This window comes from Oxyura jamaicensis, chromosome 23 (genome assembly GCF_011077185.1).
Source record: "Oxyura jamaicensis isolate SHBP4307 breed ruddy duck chromosome 23, BPBGC_Ojam_1.0, whole genome shotgun sequence".
In the NCBI taxonomy this organism is placed as follows: domain Eukaryota; kingdom Metazoa; phylum Chordata; class Aves; order Anseriformes; family Anatidae; genus Oxyura; species Oxyura jamaicensis.
Window position 1 is genome coordinate 6,838,312 of NC_048915.1, and position 18,521 is coordinate 6,856,832.

At 53.4% G+C, this 18,521-nt stretch overlaps 1 protein-coding gene across 2 annotated transcripts in view; it reads right to left on the minus strand.

Annotated features, from left to right (window-relative positions):
• RUNX3 (RUNX family transcription factor 3) overlaps window positions 1-18,521 on the minus strand; it is a 60,028-nt gene that overhangs the window by 24,713 nt on the left and 16,794 nt on the right. For both annotated transcript variants that reach the window (XM_035345369.1, XM_035345368.1), the window contains exons 2-4: window positions 14,145-14,389; window positions 12,930-13,086; window positions 7,884-7,988 (exon numbers count right to left, since the gene is read on the minus strand). In XM_035345369.1, coding sequence (XP_035201260.1) covers window positions 7,884-7,988; window positions 12,930-13,086; window positions 14,145-14,389 — 507 coding nt within the window. The remainder of the gene's footprint in view (window positions 1-7,883; window positions 7,989-12,929; window positions 13,087-14,144; window positions 14,390-18,521) is intronic.

Sequence of the window (18,521 nt, forward strand, 5' to 3'; positions counted from 1 at the left end):
AAGCACTGCACTTTAAATTATAAAAAATAATAGCAATTTACAATCAACCAATGACTGTCCAGAAAGGGGTCATTTATTTAAATGATCTTGTTGGTTTGATTTATTTTATTTTATTTTTTAAATAGTTCCCAGACAGACTGAGAAACATTTGTTTATTTATATCTAGCTTAGGACAAGCAGGGGAAAAAAAAAAAAATGCCCTAATAATACCCCAAACTATCACCCCAGAGGAGCACTTAAGCAACAATCCTGGTTTTAATTACAGAAATATCTCAAAGGCAAGTTTCATGCATCCCCCCAAGAAACCCTTTCTGCCAAGATAAAGATCTGAAACCATATAATCCTGGCACAACATAGCCCAAGTCCTGGTATGAATTTGAGCAGAAAAGCAATAGACCCTGTCATAATTTATTATCTCTTCTCCAAGGGCTTTCCAGACAAAATCACATCTCTGAGGACAAAAGGCACAGCAAACGTGGGGCATCACTGCCATGGCTGTGGGCAAGCTGCAGACCACAGGGTCCCTAGACTGCCCGCAGTAAGATTGCAATAGAGGATCACTTTGTCCTTGCCCCTTTTTGGCCCCCACCCTGTCACCCTGATTGGCTGCATTCCTCTCCCCTCTGCTCCTCAGCTGTTTTTAGCTGTCCCTTGCTAACTCACACCATGTCTGCTATGCAGCAGATCCTGACACCCCACATCATGGCATGGGAACACCACAGGTTTTATTCTGCCACCCAGGTTCATGGAGCCAGGGGCTGCGACATCTCCCTGAGCCTCCCCGCAGCACTGCCCCGTAGAGCTCTTGCAGGTCCCTCTTGCATCTCATTTTGCTTCAAAACCATGAGACAACTGAACCTTTTTCCCTTGCGGAGAAAGCGTGGTGTGGATTTATGCAAATCCCTCTGCAGCACAGGTCCCTGCGACAAAACATCCTGAAATCAGCCTTCCAAAATCACCGCTGGGCTGGCAGGCAGGCAGCAGAGCTGCATCTCCATGGGCAGGCGCCCGGCATCACCCCGCTCACCGGCAGCAGCTCTTCCTCTCCTGACGCTGCCAGCAATTTCCTTCTCTGAAGCATGCTTTACAACGGAGCCAGGATGTGATGAGTGAACGCACAGACCATTTAACTCCATAGTACAACCCCCATACAGCCAAATTTCTCAGAGGTAATTGGAACATTTCTGCTTCATCTTTCTCTTTTTTGCCCCCAAATGCTGCAAGTGAGGGAAGTCCTAAAGTGGTGCTGTTTGCTACAATTACTATGGAGTCAGAAATCTGACCAGATATATTATAAACCAGAAGTCAGCAAGTAAATAACCAACACCACAATATATTAAACACAGTTTTGTATTTTTTATGGCATTTAAGTCATTAAGGCACGAAACCATGATGCAGGTAAAGGAATCAGTTTTGCACAGGATGGCCATATCCCAGCAAAAGCCAACACAAGCCTGCCAAGTTGCACCACTGGGGGCTCCGAGGAAGACCCAGCCACCAACAGCCCTTGCGTCAGTGCCCAGATGCCAGGGAGCACCGAGGGGCTGACTCAGCTCTTCGGCCTCACCCAGCTGCTGCACAGCACAGACTCAGGTCTGGGCAAACTGCCTTCATCTTCAAATAAATAAATCCCCACCGTGCCTGGGGCTACAGAAGTGCTCAGGGAGCAGAGTTGGTTTTGGGGTCGAACACGGTGCTGAACATAGACTGCTTGCTGCAGGGACACACAGAACAACTCTACCCCACAACCACACAAACTGAAGTATTGAAACCTCCCAACACTGCCCACAGTGAATGCAAAACCCTAGGTGCTCAGCCTCACAGCCCCCTGCCCTAAGCCTGCAGGTCAACTTTGGCAGGAATGGAGGCTCAAATTAGCACCATCTTATAGCAGATACCTGGTGATTTCTAGTTGTTACCATCATACTAGGGTCTCTACAGAGCTTATTCTGAATATTGCACTTCTTTTCCCTTCCCTGCATAAAACAGGTTTGTTTTCAAGTTTTGCTATTTCTGGCTGTAAATCTCAGACTCATTGGCAGCCATGAGGATGGGGAGTTGAAGGGGGATCACTTTCCTCATTAGTGCAGCCCTGTGCACCCTCTTTCTCTCTGCTTCAATCTGGAGCATCCACTGAGAATAGAATAAATAACCGAGAACCCTCAAAATTCAAGAGCATCGATTCAGATGCACCTTAAAAATAAATAAAAGCAAGAAAGAAGCTTTTCCAGGGTGGTTTGTGGAGGCGCCGATGTTTGAGGTGCTGGGGCCAGAGAGGCGCTGGGTGTGGGATGAGAACTGAGATAGCGGTGGTGAGATTGGGGTGTGGGCAGCGGAGTCAAGGTGTGTCCAGGCTGGCGGGTCCAGTGCAGGACAGGGTGGTTCAGGGCGCTGGTTTTTATCAGTGCAGCTTCAAGCTGGATAGAGAAGCCACAGCAAGGTATGCGTCATCTCAAGTAAGTGCTGATACAATCCGTTCTCCTCCTCAGCTGCCACCTGGGCAGTGCAGACACTGCTGGAAGAAATGCTTTTATAGAGGGTCTTGGGGAACCTGGCATTACTGGTCAGACTTTCTCCTCCCCCCTCTCCCCCCGGTGCTTGCAGCCAAGAGTTTCTCGTGCATGGGGTGCTTGAGTGCAGCCTTGCACCCACTGACCTCAGGGACAGAGCTACCGTTAACACCTTGCACAGGAACAGCATTCCCATCTCAAGGAAAGAGGGTTCCTACCCATTGCAGACCACATGCTCGAGTTCCCTGCTGAGAATGTGTGGTCGTGCTGCAGCTTGGACTGACATCACACACAGGGGACAGGCGGAGAGGGAAACCCTCACCCAGCCGAGGCTCTTAAAAATATCAAAGCAGAAACCAGCAGTTCTTGGAAACAACTCAGAAATGTGGGAGGTGAGAAGTCTTTCCACCCGCCAGCTACGTGCTGCGCGAGGGGGGAGAGGGTGCTCAGGGCACAGCAGAACCATGGCCACACGCTGCACCCACTGCAGGGGCTCTGCTCCCAGCACACATTCCCAGTGGACGTGAGGAAGGAGCCTTTTGGAAAGGTGGCCATGGAGGGGACACCTCATGCCTGTGCAGGATAGGTGCAGCCAGGAAATCCCTGCAGGGCCAGTGTGGTGGGGAGCGAGAGCCTAGATGCTCTTGCTAGGTGGTGTGGTGAGCCTGGCACTGATCCATCTGCCCTCTCCCACTCCAAGCCCAGCAGACACTGCACAGCACAGGGACATGTGGTCACACCAAGCAGGAACATCACCAAAAGCACCAAGTCTCCAACACATGCACCCAAAACAAGCAACAAACACCAACTCGCAGCCCAGTGGCCCCCACCATCCATGAGCACTCGCTTTGCTGCTCACAGCCATGGCCTGTCGGTTGGCCATGGAGGGGGGAAGGCAGGAACCCTGCTGCCACCCCGCTCCTCAGGCATGGAAAACCAAGGTACAGCACCTCATGTCCTCATCCTCCCTTCCATTGCTCTCTCAGGACAGAAGTGTAAAAGCCACAGTGTAAAAGCAAGTGGGTCTGTGCTGGCGCCTCAGCCCCATGCCTGCTCCCTCATCCACATGCTTTTTTTGCTGGGGGAAGTGATGGGGGAAAAAGCCAGCTCTGTGTACAGCTTGCCCAGCACTGAACCTTAGGAACAGACCTTATACTCCAAGTGGTCCAGGCCCTCACCACATGAGCAGAGGACTCTGGACATCCTGGCACAGCTGCCCTGCACCCTTCCCACATCCACAGCACCCACGCTCAGGGCTTGACACCCACTCATGGCCAGAGGGGTGGTTTTCACCCCCAGAAAACAGAGCTGGGTATGTACATGCTGCCCCACAAGGGTTATGGATGAGTGATCACATCTGCTGAGGCTCCCTTTGCTCCTCACAGCGGCCAGGACAGTAGGGATGGGGGGGGGGGAAATGAGAAACAAGGGGTTAAGGGCTAAAGGTATTTATACAGAGAGGTTAAGGAAGACTGAACAGCAGCAAGAAAAGCCAGAGTGAATTAAAGACACTGAAGGAAAAGAGAAGGACTTTGCACAAGAGTTCTCAGGAGATGGACAGAAAGCAGCTATTGCTGCAAGGCGTGAGCTGGGAGGAGGGACAGCAAGTGAAAAGGGTTGACAAGAAGTGACAGAAGGCAAGAGGGAAGAGCCGTAGGAAAGGAAGGGGAAAGGGAAGGCACCCAACAGGTAGGTGTGATGGGGGTGGCCCTGAAGATGCTCTCATTTATCCAGGAATAAACATCACTGTATAAACATCACTGTATAGCTTCCAGCTATTCATTTTTCCATGTTCTGCCTTCTGTGGATTATTTTGCAAGCAGGCATGGATAAGAGAGACTGCACAAGGATTGCAGCTCAACTCAGTCAAGTTTTTGCTAAATAAAGAGCTGCAGAAAAGGGAGGGGGGAGAAGGAAAATTCACAGGAAGTTCAGATATTTTATTACTTCCTGTTTGTACGAAGTATGTCAACACTTGGCACCCAATGTATCATTTGTTTAGAGCTCAGGTGGCCACTTGAGTGTCCTTGATCTCTGCAGATCTAACCCACAATGAAGCAGAGAAAAAAAAAAAAAAGGAATGAGAGAGCAGGGCACTTGGGAGCAAACTTGCATCATGGCTTGTAGTTCATGAACCACAGCCAACATGAGCACTTGACCAAAGCCACTGCTACCAGCCCTGTGCACAGCCCAACCCTACTCTTCACTTTGCTGTGGGCTGTAACCCACAGTTTCACCATGGGTTCTCCAAACAAGCACATCTGGGCGTCTTCAACACATTGGTCTGGCTCTCCCAGTCTCCCCATCCGGGTTTTAACCACCGGCCCCGCAATGGGCTCTGGCTGCAACCCGGTTCCCTGCAATTTCTCACCCAACTCAACTTGATTTCAAACTCCTCAGATGTTTTCTGGGCAAAGCTTTAGTTAAAAGACTTGCTCAAGGGCTGAGATGAAGTGATGGGACAGGGGTGGAAGATGAATGGGAAGCTCAGAGGTGGGGCGTGGAGCAGAGCCATATTTCTGGCCAAAAACCCCACGAGAACGTTTGCTGGAGGAATTTCACCGCATCTGAGAAGATGATGCCCAGGGCTTTCCCAGGATACCAAGACAAATGGCCAATTCTTTCCGTATGAAGGATGCTTTTCCGCACGATCACACCAGCCCTTCCCCAGCCACATCCAGCCTCCAGCACCAGCCAACAGTAGTCCTGCACAAGAGGAGCACCACATCCTTCTCATCTGCAACAGGGCAGCCAAGAAAGGGAAAAAAAAAAAATCACATATATATTTACATCTATAAAAGCACCTATGCAATATCCGTGCATGTGTAAAAATAATTGCAAGTCCTGCTGGCAGTTCTCACCTCCCAAAACCAAGCAGGGGAGGGGAACACGAGCTGTTGTGCATGGCCAGAGATGGCTGTTACCAGAGTCTTACCAATTCCCTTCCCAGGTCAGCAGGTGTTGGGCGCACCCAGGGGTGCTATCTCAGAGAGCCACCCAGTGGCAGGTTAGCCAGGAAAACCACGTTTGGTTTCCATGACTGGGTGGGCCAACATCATTTTATAGCCAGGATTTCTGCAGGGACAGGAGTGCAGGGCAAGGAAGGGACAAATGTAGTTTTTTTTTTTTTTTTTCTCAGGTTAATTAGAAAATGAAAACCAATGAAGTATGACAAAGGCAAGAATTTTTTAAAAAAGCTTTTCCCATACAGTGTAAGACTGTATTTTCACAATACATGAATGAATTCCCAGTTTGACCCGTGGCTTACAAATATGAGCTTTACAGCCAAGAAACATGTGACCATCTGCAAAAAACAGAAGAACTACAGCTTAGGTTTAAACTCTTCAGATCGGCAATTTATAGGATTTGGGGGGGGGGGGTACAAGGATGAGGAAAAAGATTGACCTTTAGGGTCCACACAAGACAAGGGAATAAGCAACAAATACTACACAGAGCTCTTTAAGGAACCTAAATCTTCAGCACACACATTATGAGGTACACAAATCAGAAAAAAAGCAGCAAACTGCTGACCTTGCACGCCAGGATGGCATCCCTCAGGCAAACCAAGCAAGAGTCAGGACTAGCTGCTCCATCCTCAGGTTTTAGCTAATTGTGCAAAATGAAGGCACGGCACCAAGGCCAGAAGTGTCCATGGCTCAAACCCACAGCTCCCTGCCTAGCTACAAATCCTGTGCCTCCGTCTCAGAAAGTTAAAATTAACGATCAGTAACAATCAACCAATGTGTTGAAATTCAAAACGAGGAGTGGGTATGATTCAGCTTGGTTTTGGCAAGTGCTGAACATCGGTGAAGTCAGAGCAAACCAAACACTAAGAGTAGTAACTATCTTGCCTTGTATTATTATTTATATATTCCCTATGATGGTGGTGATGATGATTATTATTATTAGAAAGGCGATCTGATGCAGCAGACAAGGGCCTGAGCCAGGAGTCAGGAGACCTGGTTTCTATTCCTGACATGGAACAGTTGTGCAACTCCTTGCCCAAACCTTGCCTGCTTTCCCCCTCCCAGCCTTGGTTGCCGATTCCCAGGTGTTTGCAGTACCCACCACTAACAAAACAACAACAAAAAAAAAAACAGCACTGCATTGCCTAGGTACTGGCTCTGCAAACAAGCACTCCAGACCAGCAGCCCAACAGGCTTATATAAAGCCTCTAACACCCCAAGCTCCAACATTAAAAAATGTAAAAGGAAAAAAAATAAAAGGGGACAAAAAAGTCAACAAAAAAAACAAGGCAAATAAAACTGTCTTGCAGAGGTAGCAGCCCTGACCTGGCCTGACATCAAGGGGTGCTGATGGCCCAGCGACAGCATCAACAGAAAATATTTTCTAAAGCATACTTAGAAGGATCAAACTGTTTCCCTTAAATTTGGGCACTGACAGCTTTACATGGTAAGCGAACAAACTCTGCTTTATAGTCCCCAGGGTGGTTCTGAGCACGTAGGAAGGCAGAGCTGGAGCAGAAGGACAGCAACAGAGGGCTGGGAATGAGTTCCTGAGACCCCACCTCACAAGGGTCCTGCCAAGCAAGTACTCAAGGAAGAGGAACACTGCTCCTGCTGACATTATTGGAGCATTTCCCCAATCTCCTCTGATCATAGGAGAGGCACTCCAAGATGAACTTAAACCACCCCAACTCCAAAAATCAACCAAGCACAGCCAGTCTGCAGCTGCCACTGCAGAGACACTGCCAGCCCGGCTGTATCCAAATGACCCTTCTTGATCACAACAGAAAGATGGTTCTGTAGTTGAATGGTCTGCTTGGTTTTCTCAAGCAATGCAGACTCCATCAGCAGCCACTGTCACCCAGAGGCTTTGACAACCTGAAAGTGAAACTGCCAACAAACGGAAGGGGAAGGTGCCCTGTGAGCTCTCATGGGTCCACACGGACAGACAGGCAAATAGAAGCACAGAGCAGGGGAAACCTTCAAACATGTTATTAATCAGAAATTCAGCCTCTGAAGCAGGGCACAGCATCTCCAGCTTCATAACTCCCCCCACCCCAAAATGCCTTACACACCTCCAGGGTTGAGCCCTTGTCATTTCTACTGCATCTCAAGTGCCACGAGGAATAGGGCTGTACAACCGCACAGACCTTGGGGGGACACAGCACAGCAAGAGGGAACAAGCAGCAGGCAGGACACATATGGTGCTCCATAGAGAAAGAGAAAATGAAGACAATGCGGGCACACTCCTGGGTTTGCCTGACCACACGGTCTTCTTTGCTCTGTGCACTGTGAAAGACAGCTGCCCCAGCTGCAGAGGCATCCTTCATCCACATGGCCATGGAAAGTTCAGCCCCCTGTGACACCCCACCACTGCTCAGCAGCTGCCAAATAAAACATAACTTACTTCGTGGCTCCCGGGGTCCGTCTACAGTCACTTTAATGGCTCGGTGATAGGTAGCGACTTGGGTGGGGTTGGTGAACACTGTGATCGTCAGGGTAAAGCTTTTTCCTAAGGGAGGGAGGGGATAGAAAAGAGGATATTCACATAGGTTCAGCTCCTTTCAGAGTAAAATGCTCCTGCTGGAGAAAACTCAGACACAATATCTACATACACCAAACTCCAGCACACATATCAGTTAATTTTATGAGACATTATTGTTGAGACAAAGCTCAGCCAGCTCCTGCTGGGGTTCAGCCGGCTGCAGTGAAGACAGACTTGGACCTGGTTCAGAGCAGGAGCCTGAACTTTCCTGGACAGAAAGTCAGTTGTCCCCCTTCTCCTCCCTGCCCCAGTATCAACCCCTCTACCCACAGCAGCTTTCTGTTGCATCCAGTTTGGACATTTTGCTTTTTCCCATGGAAATCCAGCCCCAAAACACAGCACTGGACACTGGATTCCCTCTGCAAGGGCCAGATTTGGGTCCTGGCACCCATGGAATACTCCTAGAGGAACAATCAGGCAAAATCACCTCAGTTTAGATGAGATGGATGATGGCATTTGCTGGGTAAAACTGGTGGTTGTGGCCCTGCAGAGGCACCTACACAGGTAGGTTTGGAGGGGAGCTACACGGGGCTCTCGGCCATCGGGGCACCTGTGGCACACAGCCCAGATGTACTCATGCCAGGCTGCAGCAGAAATTGGAAACTGCAAAGCCTGCACCAAATATGTCCAGCTTCGTGCACCAGAATTGGCCACCACATGCATGGCCCCATGGACTGTGGGGACTGTCCCTCTGTTCCTGTCCCCCCAGCCCCAAATAGAGAGCAGGAACATGCTGCCAGAAAAAGATTTCATACATCATCATGGTGGGCTTTTAGTGATGCTTTTGACGCACCAAGATCTTCACTTTAAAAAAAAATATTGGAAATTTAAAAAAAAAAAAGTGGGGGGCAAGGAGGTAGGTGATGAAAGGCTCTCCAAACCCAAAGTTTGCAAGAGCACAACAGTGACATTTTCTGGCAGAACACGTTTCCATTTGCACTCCCCAAATGCATCTGGCATCACAGAGGGCATTTTCTCCCCGTGCAGAGGGGGAAGCAGCAGCACGCCCCCAGCCCGGCACCCACGCCCCCCCAGCACCTGCTCGCAGACCTCTGCCCGTTGCTGGCGGGTCGAGGATAGCATCGCCAGGCGCAGGGCTCGGCAGTGCCGGCTCCTCCTGAAAGGGCCTCGGCTCTCCCGCCCCCTCCCGGGGCATCCCCGCAGCGTTTGGGAGTTCCGCGGGTAAAGGGGGGCTGCGTGTGCATACAAGGCATGCAAGGGAACCGCGCCAGCCGATCCCCCAAGAGCAATCTCCGCGGGATTTCAAAGGCAGAAAACCCAGCAGAAATCGCCCTGAAGTGCCTGCGCATTCGCCCCCGAGCTCATCCAGCCTTATCTTCACTCACAAACACCTCCACCGAGCAGCAAGGAACAGCCTCCTCTCCCTCTTCCCTGGGTTAGGGTTTTCCAGATCCCAACCACCATCTATAAGGGTGGATCTAAGAGTACCCATAGCAAAAACAAGTGGTATTTATACAGCTAGACAGGAAAAGAAAAAAGAATAAATAGAAAAATAAATTATCTCCTGCAGAGAACACTGAGCAGTTACCTCAGGTGGGAAGTTTCTCTACGGGAGTGTTGGGTGGGGGGTTAAGGCTAGCTTTAAAGCAGACGGCAAGAAGGATTTGTGAAAGCCAGGAAACAATCCATGCCGATTTCAGCTTTCAAAATTAGACCAAACGGTTCACAAACCTTCAGCTCATTCTCTACACAAGAAGGATTTTTTTTACCCTCTCAAAAACATAACTCCCAATGAAGCAGCCTCGCTGCCACAGCCTGTGGAGCACAGAGGCTCCCAGTGACAGCGTTCACATAAAAACAACTGACACAAGCAGAGTATTTGTTAGCAAAACGTCTGCAGAAACGGAGTGCACGGATGAGGATTATTAGAAGAAATTATTTAGGAAGCTATTTCACGGGAAGAAAGGCAGTGGGAGGGAGCCCTTTTGTTCGCATGCGAGCGCAGAGCGGTGGGAGCAGGCAGCACGGCTGGCATGGGGAGCACCCTGAGCACCCAAGCGGGGGCTGAGTGGAACTCACAGCTCCATGCTCAGCACTGCTACTTTCTAGTAGGTGTTTTATTATTATTATTTTAATTATTTTTATTTTCCAAGTGACAATTCCCCTGCCTTTCGGTTTCACTCCCTGCTCACCGCAGATACAAACACCTCCACGCGGGGAGCAGCGTCCCCGGGGAGGATGGCTGCAGAGCCGAGCCGGCCGTGACATTTTGCGTCTCTAACAGCCCTCAAAAAACCTCCCATGAGTTGAAAATGACAATTATTACTCAGCACCATTTTTACTAATTTCCCGCCTTCTCGGGAAGCCAGGCTGTGGTTACTCATTCCCACCGTTCGCCGGCCCCAACACCTGGGCAACAGCAGCCGCTCGCCGACGGCTCGGGAAGCAGCCCGGCTACCTCGGTGGGTCCGGTCAGCACCCGCAGCTCCGGGAGATGCTCCGTGAGGATGTTCCCTGGTCAGGAGAGCAGCCGGAGTCGCAGCACACAGTGCAGCATCCCCTTGCCCTTGGCTTTCATTTTATATGGTGAAATATGAGCAGAAATCTTTATTCGAGCAAAACCGGGGACCCAGCCCTTTTCCCCTCCCTTCGTCCTGCATAGGGGGTGGTAATTTTGGAGAGGGGGAGGTAAGAACCTGCTTTTTCCCCTGCCCCCGGGCGGCTCACAGTGCTGGGTGACCGGCCCGATAGGAACAGAAGTGGCCAGCTCCGAACCACTTCAACTCCTATTTAAAAAAAAAAAAAAAAAAAAAAAAAAAAGAGCCTCACTGCTTCCGATGCTCCTGCAGCTCAGGCACACTTACTTGTTGTTAGTCGGTGGACACAGGCTGTGCGTGTTTACAAGTGCACATGTACACACACCATATTTATACAAACGTTTACACACACAACCGTTTCAACAAAATATTTTGCAGCAAATTCAGATTTCCACGAGAATTAACAAAACCAACACTGGACGTTGAGATTAAGACAAACAAGAGTAATTAAGTGTGACACCCAGAAAAAAAAAATAATCTATTTAAACGATTTTTAGTACTAAATAAGCCTCAAGTAGCCCCTTACTAAGGAAGCACAGCCATGCACAGGGAACTAGACACACACTTCAAGCTGCAAGAAAACCCCACTGTGCCTCTTTCACACAGCACCAGGGAGCCCTGCTGGAGTTAGGTCTGTGCAAACACTACAAAGCCTCATCCCATAAGAATATGTAAAGAAATCTGCACTTGAGTTAAAACTTCTGCTGCCTCTAACAGACTTTGGAGCCAGCAAGAGGTGCTTCCACTGCTGTAATGAGCATTTGCCAGGACTCTGCTGGAGGAAGGAGGCGATTCACCCAGCCACTTTCAGTAGACTGCAAACTACTGCTAATTCAGAGCTTGGGACTGCAGAGGAGGAAAGTTAATAATGAATTCAAGAGTGAAGTTGAGATCGGGTTGCATTCAGTTTGAAAGTTTGTGTAAGGAGAGTGAAAAAAGAAAAACAGAAAGAGAAGAGCCTAAGAGAATAATTGATTACAGAAATTAAAGCTTAATTCATAGAAGAAAAACATTTTCCATCCATCAACCTGCAACCAGTTAAGTGGAGAGTTTTAAAGAAACTGCAATTTGGAGAAAGAGCCAACAGGAAAAAGGAAATGTATGAAAGAATGTAAACTATTCAAGTTTCATAAAAAGGAACAAGTAAACTGTTATTACATGCAAATAATTCCTAACATCGCTGCTTTTAATTAATGCAGAAGTCAAAATACATCTGACATTGTATGTATACATTCAAAGACTGAGAAAATGCTATCATATGTCCATTTAAAATAATTTTTAATAATAAAAAAAAAAAACTAAGTGGTTTAGTCTGTAGTGTTTATTGGTGATGAAATGCTGAAGTTTTATTTATACTATTTGAAATTCAGGTAAAATGCGGCTGTGAGGAATCATGCAGGAGTGAAAAGCACACAGGGATATCCTCTCAACACCCACTGGCTCTCAGTATTTTCAGGGGATTTGTTCTGCTTTTCTCAGATAGCAGGGACTAATTTCTTTTATGATTTGTTTTCAAAAAGCCAGTACTATTATTGGTTTAAGGATAAGTGACAGAGCCAGTCTCTAGAGACAGGAGGTAAAATTTCTGTTCTAGTCTCCCATGCAGCAAACACAGGGAAAAACAAATGCATCTTCCCCAAAAGGCACTCAGACTTGCAACTGCCCCAGCTCCCACATCCCTGGCAGCAGTATTGCCCACAGCAATTTGAATGAATCTCTCTGCAACCCTACTCACCGCATCTACTCCATGCGGAGCACTGGTTCATTCTTCTAATAAGAACTTCAAGTATTTGATTTGAAACCTTTAACAGCTAGCAAAAAGGTGGGTTATTACCTCATCAGACCCCAAGTACATCCACCTGCCTCTGACTGCAGAGGAGACACAGGCTCCAGCTGTCACCTGTCTGCCTTATCTCACCAAGAATACTCTCCATAAATTTAGAAGTACTTGGGCTGGGGCTGCCTATCAGCCCATGCATGCACCTGAGAGGGGTTGCATTACAACACCACATTGGTTTTACAACAAGGTTTCTTTTCCTGGATTATCTGTGCCTGATGTCTCGGCAGAGAAAAACCCCAGAGAGGAGCAGAGCAAAGCCACCACCAGATCTGCTCTGCAGAGAGCAGCTGGGGATGCTGCCACATCCCTCCAACTGCCCCACTGCCCATGGCCCATTCAGGAACCACTTCAGTGCTGGAGGCTTCCTCCCTGCCGATAAGCCCAGCCTGCAGCAGCAAAACCGCCTCCATTGGCTCGTGAGAAATATGCTGTTAAAGTAATTTTTTTTTTTTTTCTTAGAGAAAATAAAAGCCGAATAAGAAGGCCAACCATTTCCCAGCCGATACCTACCCCTGCCGCTTCTCCCAACAAATCTGAGATCGTTAAATCTTGCTACTTGGTTTTTCATCACAGCGGAGGCATTGCGGAGCTCTGCAGAGTAGTTCTCATCATTCCCTGCCATCACCGTTACCACGGTCCCATCAGGTACATCTCCGAGGGCTACAACCTAGGGCAGGACGAAAGGATTTTAGGCTGAGCTTAACTGCTGTCTGAGCTAACCTGCCCTACGGTTTCACTCCCCTCAAGCCCCCCCAAAGACAAACCAAAACCAAAAGCAACCCGAGTCTCCAAGGAAAACCAAAGAAACAAACAAACACAAACCAAATACAAAAAACGGATGGGGAAGGGGAAAACGAGCTAAAAAGGGGAGTAAGAAGTTGCGAGTAATTTCCACGTGCCGAGGGTCTGTCCGCCGCACGGCCCCGGCCGGGGCGAACCGCGGATTTATTTTGTTCGGTTAGGGAGAAACTCGCTGCCGAGCGCGGGGCGGCCGCGCCCGGGGCCCTGGAGCTCCGCGGACAGCGCGACCCGGGGGATCCGCTAGCTCTGCGCGGCCGCCGAGGGGAGAAACGACCGGCGGGCAACGAAGCGGCCCCGGTCCGCGGAGCGGCGCGCCGCGCTCCCAGCGACAGCGCACGGCCTGGAGACCCGGTTTATAAAAACCTCCCTGCCTCGCTGGGCTGCCCGGAGTCCGGACCTGCTCTCCAGCCCCTCCTGATTCCCCCGCCTCTCCTCCCGCTGCTTATTTCGCTTTTTTCGCCTTGGTCCCGTTCCCCCAGTCCCAGTGCTGGGCGCACAGCGGGGCCGCCCGTCCTGGTGCACCCCGTCGGGCTGCCCCGTCCCATCCCGTCCCGCGGGAGCGGAGCCGTGGGGAGGCACGCGGTGCCCGGGCAGAGCAACCCGGTGCCGGCGCTCCAGCTCTTCGCTTTCTTCTTGCAGATTAGATCTCCCGTCCCTGCCTCCCTCTCCCGGGAAGGTAATTAACCTCCACTCTCATTAAACTTCAAAGTTGTCTGAGAGCTCCTAACTGTACGGAATATCTAAGAAGCGGTGACCGCAGGGCAATGCGGAGACTTGATTAAAAATAATAAAAGAGGTTCTCGTGAAGGTGATGTCAGGAGCAAGTTAAAATGAAAGGGGCGGAGGCAGAGAGGCGAGCGGGTCGGAACGGAGGGCAGAAGGGGGGTAGCGGGACCCGGCGCCCCGCAGCCTTCCCCAGCTTACCTTAAAGGCGACGGGCAGCGTCTTGTTGCACCTCCAGTGGGACGGCAGCACGGAGCACAAGAAGTTGGGGCTGTCGGTGCGCACCAGCTCTCCGGCGTGGTCGGCCAGTACATCCACGACGGAGCGCACCTCGGGTCGCGCCCGGGCGCCCGGCGCAGCGGCCCCCAGCGCCCCGCTGTTTTCTCCCATCTTACCGCAGGGGAATGCCGTGGAGGGGGGTGTGAAGCGCCTGCTGGTGCTCGGGTCTACGGGAATACGCATCACAACAGCGGGCGTCAGGGAACCGCCGCGGCCGGGGGGGAGGAAGAGGGGCCCGGCGAGGCCCGGCGCCCACCGCTCGGCTGCGGCGAGGGTCCCGCGGCGGGGCGCGACTGAGGGACTCCCCGCGGGCGGCTCGGGCGCCGGCGGCCGGGGCGCGCGCCGCCTCACTCCGTCCCGGCAGATTTCCGTGCTCGGCGGGGCGACCCGGGGCAAGCGGCGCGGGGGGGCTGCTCCCGCCCGGCTCCTGGGCGCGTCTCCGGAGGCCTTGCTGCGGTCCCGCCCGCCCCGCCCGGGGAAAGGCGGCGCGGAGCCCCGGCACAGCCACGTCGCGGCCAGGCGCGCTCGACTGCAGGCGGGTCCCCTCAGCTGGGCAGCCCCGAAAGCAGCTCCCCAGTGTCAGCTACGCCGCCCGGTACCGTATTTACTGCCGGCCCCGGGGGGGCGGGCCGCGCCTGAAGGACGGGGCGCCGCGCCAATGGGGAGGCCGCGAGGGGCCTCGTCCCCGCCCGCTCCCCGGCTCCTGGGGGGTGCGGGGGCGTGGCCACACCGAAAGGGGGCGGGGATACCGCCGAAGGGGGGCGTGGTCCACCCGAAGTGGGCGTGCCCTATCGGAGTCCCGCCCAGCCGCGCCGTACGGTCCAGGCGGGTGCACGTCGGGTCCTCGGCGGCTTCTCGCCGCCGCCGCCGCCGAGGGGTTTTGGGGCGCGATGGGGCCGGGCCGGGACCGGAGGCGCCGCCGTGGCCGTGTGGCGCGGCAGGAAGCGAGGCCCGACCCTCTCCCCACCGCGGAGCGCTCCCGGTGTCGCCGCCCGCGACCCCCGGCGCGGGTCGGTCACCGTGGTACGGGGGGAGTCGAGGCTGCGCTGCTGGATCCCGCCGGCTCCCGCGTCCCCGCCGAGGGGCGGCTCGCCCCGCAAACCGCGCTGCAAGCCGCGGCTCCCCGGCCTCTGCTTTGCATCCCCCCAAGAGCCGGCAGCTGCCTCAGCCTCGAGCGGTCCCGGGGCGCCCGCGCTGCCCGGCGCCCCCGGCGGCTCAGCGGGGGCTGCGGGTCTGGGCACGGCCGGCGGCCTCGGCCGGAATCGTTGGCGAGAAAACTCGTGGCGAAGCGACCTGTTCTACAGGAACGAAGGCGTTGGGCTCTTTGCGGCTGCCCGCGGAAACGTCGCGCCGCGAGGCGAGCCGCGCCGGGGGCGGGCGGGAGGCAGCGGCGGAGGGGAGAGGCGGGGATTTCTTTGCTCCGCTGCCCGGCTGAGTCGCGGCGGGGACGAGCTCCGCGCTCCGCGGTCGGGCCTGAGCGGCGCGGCTCAGCGGCTTCCCGCAGGTTCGGGGCCGACACCGCACGTCGGGGCTGGCGGCGGAGCGCAGCCGGCTGGGCCGCAGCAGGTCTGGGTCCGCGCTGCGCGGGGCTGCGAACAACACGGCTTCCCTTCAAATTAAAAGAAAGGAAATTCTTGTTTTGACGAATCCCGCCTCGAACTGCCGAAACATTTTCCCCCGCAAGCCGCAGGACACGGAGGAGCACGGCCAGGCTCCCCTTCCCTCTGCCGGCAAGAGCCGACCTGGTGACACGACCGAAAGAAAAAATCTGCGTGTGTCAAAATAAGCGAACAAATAAATAGTTTAATAGGAAGAGAGGAGGGAGGAGCGGAGGTTCCCTCGCGGCACAGAGGGAAGCTGCCCCGGCCCCGTGCCGGGGACAGCGCCGGCCCCGAGCCGGCCCGGGAGGGCGGCCGCCGACCCCCGCGTGCCGGGCGTCTCCCGGCTGCTCTCTGCGCGGAGGCGCAGCGATCCTGCCCTTTTTAGGGGAAAGCTCGATGGGCCGCGGGGCCGCCGCGTTCACTGCTATTTTTTGCCCCTGTGTAGCAGCGAGGGGGACGCACGCAGAACGCGGCTGCCCCCGCTGGGCGCGAAGCCCGGGGCAGGGCCGCGTGCGGGCCGGGCTTGTCGGGCCCTCCCGCCGGGGCCGGCCGGGTCTCGATCCCCGCCATCCCCCCGGTCCCCTCGGGGGTAGCACGGAGGGGATGTGCGGGAGGGGGGCGCACAGCACTCCTGGGTGGCGCGGCGTGGGCAGCGCTGCAGTGCGGCCGCACGGCCGCCGGTAGGCGCCGCGGATCCGCGTGGGGACTCCGCGACGGGGCGGGCGCGACGGGGCTGCCCGGGCAGCTGCCGGCGCGGCCCGGGTCTGTGCTGCGGCTGGGCGGGGGGCCCGGCGCTGCTCCGGCCTCGCAGAGCCCCGCCGCGGCTGCCGACCTCGCCCTGCGGCTCCCCCCGTGCGATTTCGGTCTCGGTTCTTCCCCGCTGCGCGGGTTCTCCCCGACGGAGAGCGAGTAGCGGCCCCGGGGCCCCCATGTTCCCCCCCCGCCCGGCTGCTCTCAGACGGAGCACCGGGCTGGGACGGTGTGGGGGGTCCCGGTGAGACAGAGCTGCCTCCCCGCGGCACGATGCTCATTTTTAGGTTTACTGGCTTTACACTTCCCGCCTTTCCTTTTTTTTCTCTCTCTCTCTTTTTTTTTTTTTTTTTTTTTTTATGTCCTGCTGGGAACTTGCCTTTAAAGTGTCTCTCCCAACATCCCTGCAGAGCATGGACAGTGACACAGCACCTCGGACCCCTTCCTCCCAGCCTGCTCCCCACCAGCAGAGGTGACAAGTTCTTCTCCTGTGTATAGATGCCACAAAGTGAGAATGTAATCCATTTACTGCAGCCAGGGAGGGCCTGAGCACCTGCCATGGAGCACATCAAACCCATTCACGGGTTTTGGGCGCTTGCACAGAGAAGCTGGTGTCCCCCAGCACGGGTGAGCCTGGGCCTGGCAGTGCCCAGCTGGGGGCATGCTGGTGGGCAGGAGCAGCCCATCCTCAGGCGTTTGTCCATCTGCTGTGAGGTGATGAGTTGCTCTGCACCAGGACTTTGTAAGCACACAGTGCTGTCCTCCCCAGGAGTCTCTTGCCTTTCATTAAGCTTTATGCAAATCTGTTTTGTCTAGCCCAAATCATCCTTTGGTGAGGAGAGGTGATGCTACTTAGAGAGTGGACACTAAGCTGGATGATTTCCGTAGTCCACCCTCCTGCTATTACCTCTGCATTCAGGTATGATGGAGGCATATTCCTGCCTTATGTCAGTGTCCATTTGCAGCCCTACTGTCCATGAATTGCTCAAATCCGTTTTTATACTGGTAACAACATGCTCACAAGGGCACCTAACTGCATTGTCTCAGTGTCCTCAAGGTACCATATAAATGCCTCCCTAAAATACCTGGAGTCAGTCACCCAGGCTGGGTATTTCCAGGTGTGCAGCGTACCATGTTCCGCCCCTCCCCTGCAGCCACCCCAAAAGCTACTCACACCAGCACTCTCTGACCCCCCACACTGACTTTTTTTTTTTTTTTTTTTTTTACTTCTGAGCAACAGGAGGCAGGCTCACTCCCATAACCTGTACATCATTTTGTTGCCCTGTACTTCCCCATTGTATAGGTACAAAGCTAGCCACTGCCTTGCAGCAACACAAAATGCAACCCAAAACATTGAGTGGTGGTAAATCAGACTTCCCCAACTTCACGTTGGCTGGTTATCCCAAGACATGCAAAGGCCAGCAAAGCAACCCAGCATCTGTTCCAGTAAAGAGGTGTTTAAGCAAGAAAACGTGTCCCAGACCTACAGGGACTCTAGGCACTGGCAAGCTCTGTGCCCTGACAGGAATTATCTTTCGTTTGAATCATCCCCCAGTCTCAAAGAGGGGCTCCTCCTCCAGGTGATGGAGGGTAACGGTAGGCACTCATGTCCGAGTGAAACACCAGGCTTTCAGCTGCCAGCCCCTGCACTTTCCCTTTGCAGCACAGAGCCAAACTGGACAGCAACTGCCCTGGAAGCTGTGCAGGAAATGGAGAGAGTGGAATGAAGCACACACCACTCTGTTCCTCCGCAAACCAGGAAATATGGACACATCGGGAATATTCCTCCAGCCCCTGCTCACTCCAGGGAAGGTTAATATGGTATAAGACTAAGGATTTGCATGGGCCTCTTTTCAAATACTTTGAAGCTACTGTTCACATTTGCAGGGAGGTCAGCAGCTCTTTAATTCATTACTTGCTGGGATTAGTTCCCTTTCAGTCTCCTCTG